We start from the raw sequence: 12,103 nt of genomic DNA, 5'->3' as shown, positions 1-12,103 counted from the left end.
ACACTGCCATGAATCCGTTTACTGAAGAGGACCTTCTAGAGCCCACCAGGCGTCTTAGACCTCAGGGGTGTATGTACCCTTGGGGACCCATTCCCCAACTGAATGTGCTTACTGGAACTCCAGGGGGCACTTCGCTGAACAGTTCTACAGAGTACGAGCTGGGAAGAAATCCCAGCATCACCTGTACCACATCATCCACAGGCACCAATGGACCATCCTCCGGTATCATATGCCTCCTCAGTACTGGAAGAGGAACAAGAGGCACAGACTGTTACTTCCTTCAGCCAAGTCATCGTCCTCCCTGGATGAGATGATGATGCCATCACCAGCTTCTTATGCGGATGACTTTCGGGCTTTCCAAGACCTCATTAAATGCCTGGAGGACTCCCTCCAGAGTCCTCTAGAAGAGGTCCAGGAGTCTCAGCACTCCCTAGTGGACATTTTAAATATCACCCCCAGGGGAAAATTGCCCTACCAACTAATGAGGCACTGTTATCTCCTATATGCACTCTATGCCAAACACCTGCCACAATTCCACCCACCTGCAAGCGGGCAGATCATAAATATTATATTCCAGCAAAAGAAATAAACACTTCTCCCACCCCACCCCTTACTCTCTAGTGGTGGATGCAGTCAATGAAAGGAATTGCCAGGCCCATTTTAGACTCTCTGCCTTGGACAAGTCCAAGCAACTGGTCCTACTGGGCAGAAAGAGCTACTCATCAGTGGCTTTTCAGTTTCAAGTCTCAAACTTACCCTGCCTTTATAGCAAAATATGATTTTAACCATTATTCTACTTTGACATGCTTTATTGAACACTTGCCATCAGACCTAAGAGACCAGTTTCAGTCTCTCATCCCAGAGGGTCAGTTAATTGTGAAAGCGTTCCTGCAGGCTACTCTCACTGCTGTTGCCACAACTTGTAGATCTAGAGCTACTGCTGTGGTTATGCAAAGAACATTTTGGCTCCAGTCTTCTGGACTCCTGAGAGAGATGCAGAAGAACTGACAGGACCTTATCCGATCTAGCAGGAGATCTACTACTTGCAAAACTTACTTCAAAAGTGGAAATGCTTTCATTCCTGGTTTTCTCTTCACTCCTGTCAAACATCAGAAATGCTGCTCTCCAAGATACTAGACTACCTGTTGGACTTAGACACTGGGTCTGTGTGTAAGCTCAGTCAGGGTACATTTGGCTGCTATCACTGCCTTCCACTCACTGAGTGCGTCTCAGTTTTTGCCCACTCTACTGTGACTAAATTCCTTAAGGGATTACACAACTTTAGTCCTGTACAGAACCTGGCCCCACAATGGAATCTTAATTTGGTTCTCAGTGCCCTGAGGAAACCTCCCTTTGAACCAATTGCTGTCTGCTCTCTCCTCCACTTCTCCCTCAAGACTTCATTCCTTAAAGCCATCACTTAGGTTAGATGAATGGGAGAACCCAGCTTTTACTGTCTTCTACAGAGATAAGGTTACACAACCTCCCATCCTCTCTTCCTCCCTATGGTCTCTTTGGAATACCGTATTAAGCAGGAAATCAGTCTACTGGTGTTCCATCCAAAGCCTCATGTCTCCAAGGAGGGAACCAGCTAACATATGCTAGATGTCAGGATGGCTTTTGGCTTCTTCCTTGACTGGACTAAGATATTCAAGGCCTCTCCCAGCCTGTTAGGGGGCTTATTCCTTCACCCACTTATTTCCCTGGTCCTCCTCGCATGAACAGAGAGCAACAATACCCGAAGTCCAAAGGCGCAAACAATTTGATGTTTATTGGGGTGAACTTCCAGCAAGCATGATTCCAGTTTCCTTCCTTAGTGTCCCCCTTCCCAGCTCTGACACCACAGAGCCTTACACCTGTGTCCCTGTTCCCATTCCTGCCCTTAGCAAAATATGATTCCAATTTCCCCACCCCCATTCCCTGTTCCCATTTACCCCCTTAGCAAAACATGATTCCAATTTCCCCACCCCCATTCCCTGTTCCCATTTGTCCCCCCCCCCCCCACGCTTCCTGATTGACTGCAGACTATATAGTAAAACTTGAGTTCTGCTTAGCTATACCTTAACCAATCATTTTACTGAAATTTAACTAACCAATCCTAACCTATTGTAACATAATTATGTAACCAATTATATCCCACCACCTTAATTAGTTTACACCCAGTAAAATTAATTATACAGCAGACAGAAACAATCACAGAACCAGACAGAGATTATACAGACAAACAATAGGGAAATGGGGACTACAGTGATAGAACAACAAAGAAATGAGTATTTCACATCCCAGCTATAGATAAGTGAGTTCTTGCCAGACAGGATGCTATCAAACTAAGTTTCCTTTTACATCTTCTAGGCACTTCCCTTTCTCTGGAGGCGATAGGCATCATCAGGACAGGATTGTATTTCTAACAGCCCAATAGCACCTTATTTCAATGTGACTAGTTTGGAATGTGAGGATCTGTCTGTTCGCATCCCAGCTTATGGCTGTCTCTGCTGCTTAGCCAAAGGCGTTAGCCTAAGAACAGGGCCTCGGACTGTCACAGTAAGAGAAGGCTTTTACACCGGCAGACAGTGATTTTGATTTTTATACCTCTATAACTAGCTAAGTGATAAGAATACACCTAAATTCTTAGAGTATAGGTCTTTACAGACAGACCCGAATATCTATATCCTAACACAGCCTATTTGTATCTTTTATAGACACGATGAAGGGACAGCCCATTTCCAGGTAGAGACTGTCAAAGTGGGCCTCAGGTTGCATAGTAATATGCTAGGAGACTGCCAGGGTGTCATCCTTTCATAGAGTGACAGCACACTCCCCTAGGGCGCACTCCACATCTATAGCCCTCTTGAAAGATGGACGCATTGCAGAAATCTGCAGAATTGCAACTTGGTCCTCCATCCATACGTTCACCAAGCATTATACTATCTTACCTGCTTTGACATGATGTTTGGTGACAGTCCTCTGAGCTGTCTTAGACCTGCTTCCTCAGCACCTATGTCCATTTTAAGTTACCTTGGGAGTCTCTTACAGTGGAGCACCCACAGGGACATATACTCAAAGAAGTATGAGAGGTTACTCACCTGTACAGTAACTTGAGTTCTTTGGGGTGTTTTGTTCCTATGAGTGCGCCAGCTCCTGTTGTCCTTCCCCTCTGCTGCGGAGTCTCTGGCTTTGCGGTCAAGGAGGTACTGAGTGGTGGTGAGTCCACACCTCTCTGAATGTCCTCATAGGGGAGTATTAGGAGCTGCACTGCTTTACAATCTCCAGTCAAGAGTGCACAGGCACATTCATGTCCTACAGTGGAGACAAAACCTCTTGAACTCAAGTTACTATACAGGTAAGTAATCTCTCATTTTTCATATACAGACTGAAAGAGAGAATGCAACATGGTAGTTTGGAAGGGTCTTAATTGAAAGCCTGCTTAGCTGCAGTTCCCAGCTCTATTGGAGGGCATTAAATGTTCCTCCTTTGTCAGGTTTACCTCAGTAAAAACCAAACGGACTATTCCTCAGATTTTCTGTCTTCCAGACTTGCCTCTGTAACCAGCCCTTGCAAAGATATTTGGATGTTTTAATGGAGGGGAAGCACATTTTCCAGGTGGCCTATGGAGGACATTAGTCCTTAACTGTAATTTGCTTAATCAGCAGCTTCCTAAGGATAATGCCCTAGAAACAGGGAAGGACCGGAGACAGAGTGGAGGTGCCATATTTGGGGAACTGGCCGCCTGGCTGGTTTATCTGTCAAGCTTACAGTGGACAAGGGTCTCTGCTTTTCAAATACAAGTTTATTTCTATTTTGGGGGCGAAGGGTCCTCTGAATCTTTAAGATGTAAACCTTTTCAGAGACCGTGTACTTTATCTTGATTTATTTCTTGAGATATAACAAATTTCCTCTCTGTGGGTGTTTTGTAAACAGCAATCGAGTAACTGGAATCTATGAGCTGAGTTTATGCAAAATGGCAGACACTGGAAGCCCAGGTAAGCAGGATCAGCCTGTGCATTCAAATGTAGCGGTGTGTAAGTTGGTAAGAGTGATTATGGCAGATGGAGAGACTGCAAATAACAGATGTGTGGACAAGAGGGAATAAATTGCCATATTGAGGAGAAGTAGCTTCTATGTGGTGCAGAAGTTCTTCCATAGCTTTGGAGCAAGCATTGCTGTTTTGTGGAAACCTTAAACTGCCTCTTACCTCTGATTTAGATGTATATTCAGGGCACTGTCAGTCCCTGCATCGAAACATTTTAAACTCCCTTACACTTTCTCTCTTAGAAGTGTTAGAAGAAATTGGGCAATGTAGCTGATGAGGCACTGAGCCTTATCCTACGAGTTCAGTTTATAGATATAAATAAAGTTTAGTGTTCGCAGTTCAGGTCACCGTTGAGCTGCTTCTCTCTGGAGGGGTCTTGTCTTCCTGCCTGCAGGACTGTGTTTATCCATATCCCTGTATGCTGGGAATACCTATGTCCCTCCAGGCACAGTCTGTTGTTCAGACGTTTGGAGGATTATTCAGTTGGTTACTTTGAGAAATGGAGTGGATTTTTTAGCATTTAATCATAGAATCATAGAATATCAGGGTTGGAAGGGACCTCAGGAGGTCATCTAGTCCAACCCCCTGCTCAGAGCAGGACCGATCCCCAATTAAATCATCGCAGCCAGGGCTTTGTCAAGCCTGACCTTAAAAATATCTAAGGAAGGAGATTCCACCACCTCCCTAGGTAACGCATTCCAGTGTTTCACCACCCTCTTAGTGAAAAAGTTTTTCCTAATATCCAATCTAAACCTCCCCCACTGCAACTTGAGACCATTACTCCTCGTTCTGTCATCTGCTACCACTGAGAACAGTCTAGAGCCGTCCTCTTTGGAACCCCCTTTCAGGTAGTTGAAAGCAGCTATCAAATCCCCTTCATTCTTCTCTTCCATAGATTAAACATCCCCAGGTCCTTCAGCCTCTCCTCATAACTCATGTGTTCCAGTCCCCTAATCATTTTTTTTGCCCTCCGCTGGACTCTTTCCAATTTTTCCACATCCTTCTTGTAATGTGGGGCCCAAAACTGGACATAGTACTCCAGATGAGGCCTCACCGATGTCGAATAGAGGAGAACGATCACGTCACTCGATCTGCTGGCAATGCCCCTACGTATACATCCCAAAATGCCATTGGCCTTCTTGGCAACAAGGGCACACTGCTGACTCATATCCAGCTTCTCGTCCACTGTCACCCCTAGGTCCTTTTCTGCAGAACTGCTGCCGAGCCATTCGGTCCCTAGTCTGTAGCGATGCATTGGATTCTTCTGTCCTAAGGGCAGGACTCTGCACTTGTCCTTGTTGAACCTCATCAGATTTCTTTTGGCCCAATCCTCCAATTTGTCTAGGTTCCTCTGTATCCTATCCCTACCCTCCAGCGTATCTACCTCTCCTCCCAGTTTAGTGTCATCTGCAAACTTGCTGAGGGTGCAATCCACACCATCCTCCAGATCATTTATGAAGATATTGAACAAAACCGGCCCCAGGACCGACCCTCTGGGCACTCCACTTGATACCGGCTGCCAACTAGACATGGAGCCATTGATCACTACCCGTTGAGCCCGACGATCTAGCCAGCTTTCTATCCACCTTATAGTCCATTCATTCAGCCCATACTTCAACTTGCTGGCAAGAATACTGTGGGAGACAGTGTCAAAAGCTTTGCTAAAGTCAAGGAACAACGCGTCCACCACTTTCCCTTCATCCACAGAACCAGTTATCTCATCATAGAAGGCAATTAGATTAGTCAGGCATGACTTGCCCTTGGTGAATCCATGCTGACTGTTCCTGATCACTTTCCTCTCCTCTAAGTGCTTCAGAATTGATTCCTTGAGGACCTGCTCCATGATTTTTCCAGGGACTGAGGTGAGGCTGACTGGCCTGTAGTTCCCAGGATCCTCCTCCTTCCCTTTTTTAAAGATGGGCACTACGTTAACCTTTTTCCAGTTGTCCGGGACTTCCCCTGATCGCCATGAGTTTTCAAAGATAATGGCCAATGGCTCTGCAATCACATCTGTCAACTCCTTTAGCACTCTCGGATGTAATGCGTCCGGCCCCATGGACTTGTGCTCGTCCAGCTTTTCTAAATAGTCCCGAACCACTTCTTTCTCCACAGAGGGCTGGTCACCTCCTCCCCATGCTGTGCTGCCCAGTGCAGTAGTCTGGGAGCTGACCTTGTTCGTGAAGACAGAGGCAAAAAAAGCATTGAGTACATTAGCTTTTTCCACATCCTCTGTCACTAGGTTGCCTCCCTCATTCAGTAAGGGGCCCACACTTTCCTTGACTTTCTTCTTGTTGCTAACATACTTGAAGAAACCCTTCTTGTTACTCTTAACATCTCTTGCTAGCTGCAACTCCAGGTGTGATTTGGCCTTCCTGATTTCACTCCTGCATGCCCGAGCAATATTTTTATACTCATCCCTGGTCATTTGTCCAATCTTCCACTTCTTGTAAGCTTCTTTTTTGTATTTAAGATCAGCAAGGATTTCACTGTTAAGCCAAGCTGGTTGCCTGCCATATTTACTATTCTTTCTACACATCGGGATGGTTTGTCCCTGTAACCTCAATAAGGATTCTTTAAAATACAGCCAGCTCTCCTGGACTCCTTTCCCCCTCATGTTATTCTCCCAAGGGATCTTGCCCATCAGTTCCCTGAGGGAGTCAAAGTCTGCTTTTCTGAAGTCCAGGGTCTGTATTCTGCTGCTTTCCTTTCTTCCTTGTGTCAGGAATGATAGAAATTCCCAGTATAATCCTAACCAAAAGGGAGGAGAGGAAAGATTTAAATGAGAGAACACCTATGATGAATGGATATGGTGTAATAATGGCCCGACAGCACTCGTCCCCCTGTGAATTGGGGCCTAATCTATGCCACCTGTGCTCGTTTATAGTTCAGTGAGGACAGCTCCAATTAACTAGAGGTTGCGTGTCAGGGCCCAGGGAGGAAGGGCACCATAGATAGCATCTTCAATTTAGTGTAGTTGGGACTTGGGGGAGCAGTATCAGGGGATGAGGGGGAATTCTCAATGATTTTTCCTCCCACCCTTTCCTAAGGACTGAAATTCAGAGCTTGCAAATACCTGATACAATCATTCACAGCTATTTATCTTGAAGCTCCCATAATATCACCAGGCCTTGGAGAAAAATGCATTTTAATGTTTCTGTTGAATTGGACTGAACAGGGTTCAGGCAGTTATGGAGGTACGGGAAAGATATTTCTGGGCTAGGGCAGAAAGCGAAACTAAAATGATGCTGTCGCACCCGCCCCTCCTCCCCCCGTTTGGAGTGTGGTGTGTGACTGATGGAGGCATTGCCACTGATGTAATCCTGGTTATTTTATCTACACCAAGTTGAGTTGGGGGGTGTGGGTTCCCTGCCAGTTGCTGTACATTAAGTCTATATTGTATCTTTTCCCAATCTACTGTTTTTAACCTATGCCACTACTCTGTACTTGACTCCTCAGGAATGCAGAGGAGGAGAAGGAAAGTCCTGGATACGTCTGTAGCATATGTCCGTGGGGAAGAGAATCTGGCAGGTTGGAGGCCCCGTGGTGACAGCCTCATTCTAGAGCACCAGTGGGAACTGGAGAAGCTGGAGCTGCTGCATGAGGTACACAAAGGAAGGGGGAAAGAGCAAGACAGAATTAAATCTTCCAGCAGCCTTTTATGCTGACTGTAACCTCCAAATTGGGAGGGCCTTGCAAGGGAATTTTCAGCAAGGCTAGGCCTTGGGTAGGTTCCCCACTACATGGGTACAGAGAGGCTGTTCATGCCAGTGAAAACAGCCTTCAGCTCTCAATGCATTCAGCAAAAGCAATGATTAATTTTTTAGCAATGTTGCCAGTTATTTCTGCTCCCCAGCTTCATGACTCTCTGGTAGATATCCTGTTGAGTGAGAGAGGGATTCCCATGCTCTTGAGGGTGAAGAATGTCCTAGAATTGATGCTTAATTCTGCTGATTCTCAGGTGGAAAAGACTCGTCACTTCCTGCTACTGCGTGAGAAACTTGGCGATAGCATCCCCAAATCCTTGAGTGACTCGCTGTCCCCCAGTCTGAGCAGTGGGACCCTCAGCACCTCCACCAGCATCTCTTCCCAAATTTCCACTACCACTTTTGAGAGTGCTGTCACGCCCAGTGAAAGCAGTGGCTATGACTCTGCAGACATCGAGAGCCTGGTGGATAGGGAGAAAGAGCTGGCAACCAAGGTACATGCTGCCCAGAGAACAGAACAGGTCCAGGTTGTGACACTGAAGATGCAATAAAGATGTTGTAACAAGAAAGAGTTAAAATATCTAGGGCTTAATCATTGAAGGAACCACAAAAGCCTTTCACCTGCACTACTTGGGCCATACATAAAATATCTAATGGACCTCTGTATCATTCCCAACTGGGGCAAATGATCAGATGGGGAAGAGGGACAATGAGCTGACATGCTCTTGTTTTTTAGCTGGTACCTTTTTGGTTTTATACATTAGATGTATGAAATCCTTCTGCTAGATCTTCTCCAGTTCAGGGGATACTTGACTTACAAGTGCACTTTAGGACCAGAAACAAGTCTTCTGTTGTCTCATGTCCTTTTCTTTTGCTTTTCCATACTCCGCCCCTTATATTACATGGTGAATGTGCTATGTTCTATACAGAGCCTTTTTTAAATAAGCTACATAACCAAAGTTCTCCTCTCAAATCAGCCAGAAGATGTCTCCCTTCAGTGAAATTTAAAGAGATGACGGGTTGTGTTGTTAATGCCATACCCAGCACTTGCCTTGGTGCTCCTGCATATGGAAGTGTTGGGTAGTGTAATCATAGGAATTGTATGACTGACATCTGTTTTTCTTGTTGGTGTCATCAGTTAGTCTTGGGCAGACTGTAGTTCACTAATTCTTGAGTGGATCTTGGTAGATTGCCTGTTATGAGTGCTCTGTTGCTATCTGTTATGAGTGCTCTGTTGCTATAAAATGTAATTGAAAACACCTGGTTTTTTTGCTTTTTTCTCAGTGCCTGCAGCTTCTTACCCATACTTTCAACCGGGAGTTTAACCAGGTGTACAACAGCATCAGTGATTGTAAGGTAAGGTGCTTGCTGTAGCTGCTGTGACAAGCAGCCAAACATACAATAGGCCTGTTTTTTTTCCTACAGTACATTTTCTGCCCTCTATTTAATCTGATGGAGTCTTAGAATACTACATATTCTCTAAGTTGAAGTATGATGTATAGATACTGTACAATTGTGTATTGAAAGGCTGCCTGTTTGTGTAAAGTAAAGATTCTCATGCCATCATGGTGAAAACACGAGAGAGTTGCACCTGAATATGATACAACTGATATTGGATTCAAACCATTTTGTTTCACTTCAGTCTATTGGGGTGTTGTTCAGTGGCCACCCCCCCCCCCCCCAAGTTCCAAAGTGTAGGGAAGGCAGTTTGAATGGTGCAGGAGAAGTCTCTTCTGGGTTTAGTACTAGTGCTCCGGCTTGTATTATAGTTCACCTTGTGGCATGGGGTGCTCATTATCATCATGTTCCTCAGCTTCTCAGCAACAAAGGATAAACTGAACTCATTTGAGAACTGACTTTAGATACAAATGACAATAAAGAAAGGAATCTGATGTTATAAAACCGGCCACCCAATGTTGTATTGATGGATTCTGTATGCAGATCATCAGATGTCTAGCACACTGTCAGACAGTGCCCACAGAAGTGCTACCATATCTGCTTTTCAAACAAGGAGATTTCTACAAAGAGGGATGAGGTGCAAAAATATGGCTGTTGTGGTATTTATCTAATAGAGTAATTAGTATTGGTAGAAATAGTCCACTGAGCACTCCTCATTATGGATACTCTGAGTGCAGTGTTATCTTACCAAGGTGACAGACACCAACTACAAAAATCTTATGCTGCAGTGTTTTGTGTGTTCTTGTAGCTATCTGATATCTCTCCAATCGGGCGGGACCCATCAGTGTCCAGTTTCAGTAGTGCCACCCTTACACCTTCATCCACCTGTCCCTCTCTGGCAGATTCAAGGTGCAATTCAGTGGATCAGAAGTAAGTAGAGATGGGGTGGGGGGATTCTAAACAAACACTTCCACTCTGCTGCTTCTCTTGATCTTCTCCTTTGATTTCTCATTCATTTTTTCTCTCTGCTTCTTCTCCTTTCCGCATATGCTTCCTCATTCTGTTTCCTGCTCCCTTCTCTGCATTTGATTTCTCATTCATTTTTTCTCTCTGCTTCTTCTCCTTTCCGCATATGCTTCCTCATTCTGTTTCCTGCTGTCTCTTCTCTGCATTTATTCTCTTTCCCCTTCAGGTGAACACACTGTGTGTTATGGACACCACTGCGTTTTTAGCATGTAAAACCCATTGTGGTTCTGGGGACTCTGTCAAGAGAACAGATCATGATAGGCCAATTTGGCGAGTGACCTCTGTTGCTTGGTTTCTCATAGTTATGAAGGATGTTTTAGATAAAATTGGGGCTCACTTCTCATTGAAGGACAGTTTGGTACCTTCCTCATTCTTTAGTCCTCATTGAGAGCAGTGCTGACCAGGAAGTGCCCTCCTAGTATCAACTCAGCTGTAATTTGGGCACAGCCCCTCAGTGTTGTGGACTGTGCTTGGAGAGGGATGCAAGGAAGAAATGGTCTGAAGCAACTGACGGGTGGGCAGATCACTTATGTTCTGAGTTGAGGGCCTCAAGCTTGTGGTAAATGCTGTTCAGGAGTTGTACAAAAGGCTTCCATGGGTCATGGTATGGCATATAGTCACTCTGAAACTGGTGGCTCAGGCTCATTGCAGAACAGAAGAGCATCTTATGGGAGAAGACAGGCTTCAGAAATGCTTTCAGTTCTGCCGTCACAACCAGTTGCTTTGTAGTGATTACTTTTCTCCCCCTTCATTTTTTTTTAAAAGGACTCCAGAAGCAAATTCCCGTGCCTCCAGCCCCTGCCCGGAGTTGGAACAATTCCAGCTGGTTCCAACAGTGGAAACCTCCTTCCTGGCCAGAGCTGGAAAGAATGAATTCCTGAACCTTGTTCCAGATATTGAGGAAATCAGACCTGGGTAAGTCAATTGCTGCGGTGTCAGAATTTCCTGCGCTCTCTAAAGCAGGGGCTTTCTTAGGTTTCCAGTAGTCCTGCCTCATCTGAGGAAGATGAACACAATAGCTACCAAGATTTCTGCTGGCAGTACTAAAGCAGCAGCCTGCAAGAGACACTCAGAGGCTAGTAGAAGGGTAGGGGAGAGTTGTTGATCTGTCTTCCATAGTGCTCAATCCTGCAAACACTTCATGCACAGAACTAGTTCTGCTACTGACCTGAATCTGACCTGTTTTATCCATGTTACTGCAGCATAGCTGTCTGTGCATCACTTGTCCCGTGTGCACAGCTAGGTGTCCTTTTGGAATGGGAGATGGGGTTAAGGTTTCCTCTGAAGAAATTGACATTGGCTGGGATGGAAGACAGGACTATAGACCCACTGGTCTGTTCTTATAGCCTTATTGCCATTTCACTCTGTTATTGGGCCATCCTAGCAGGGGCTAATTCACTTCATACTTTCTTGGATAAATATATTTTCTCCATTGTCTGTTTCTTCAGCTCTGTGGTCTCAAAGAAGGGGTACCTCCACTTCAAGGAGCCACTCTCCAGCTCCTGGGCCAAGCACTTTGTGATAGTCCGCCGTCCATACGTCTTTATTTACAACAGTGACAAAGACCCTGTGGAGAGGGGGATCATAAACCTGTCCACAGCTCAGGTGGAGTACAGCGAGGATCAGCAGGCAATGGTGAAGGTCAGTCTAAGTGCCTGGAAACTGAAGTCCTCTGTTTATTCACAGAACAGGGGCAGAATGCTGATGCAAGCTTGCCCCATGCTGCCCTGCTAATCTGACTGATCTCTGGTCTGGAGTAACCACTTCTAGGATTTAGTGAGATCAGGCTCAGTGGTAGTTCAGCCATTGACGCCTCTGCTGAGGCTGCCAACAAGGTTCCCAGTTAGTGCAGTGGTGGTTTTTGTGATGTGCATGCAAACCCACAGGGAGCTGGACTGAGACTATTGGTCCACTATCAGTCACCATCAGTCTGGGAAGGATTCGG

General features: G+C 45.5%; 1 protein-coding gene across 10 annotated transcripts in view; it reads left to right on the top strand.

Annotated features, from left to right (window-relative positions):
- The window catches only part of KIF1B (kinesin family member 1B), a 150,054-nt gene that overhangs the window by 131,654 nt on the left and 6,297 nt on the right, over nt 1-12,103 (top strand). For 9 of the 10 annotated variants that reach the window (XM_073316479.1, XM_073316474.1, XM_073316470.1 and 6 more), the window contains 7 exons: nt 3,919-3,980; nt 7,487-7,632; nt 7,989-8,228; nt 9,019-9,090; nt 9,941-10,062; nt 10,924-11,073; nt 11,607-11,799. In XM_073316479.1, the coding sequence (XP_073172580.1) occupies nt 3,919-3,980; nt 7,487-7,632; nt 7,989-8,228; nt 9,019-9,090; nt 9,941-10,062; nt 10,924-11,073; nt 11,607-11,799 (985 nt within the window). The remainder of the gene's footprint in view (nt 1-3,918; nt 3,981-7,486; nt 7,633-7,988; nt 8,229-9,018; nt 9,091-9,940; nt 10,063-10,923; nt 11,074-11,606; nt 11,800-12,103) is intronic. The other variant, XM_073316475.1, reaches the window with a different exon arrangement.

The sequence above is a fragment of the Lepidochelys kempii genome, chromosome 18, assembly GCF_965140265.1.
Source record: "Lepidochelys kempii isolate rLepKem1 chromosome 18, rLepKem1.hap2, whole genome shotgun sequence".
Taxonomy (NCBI): domain Eukaryota; kingdom Metazoa; phylum Chordata; order Testudines; family Cheloniidae; genus Lepidochelys; species Lepidochelys kempii.
This window is presented reverse-complemented; position numbering and strand designations above follow the sequence as displayed.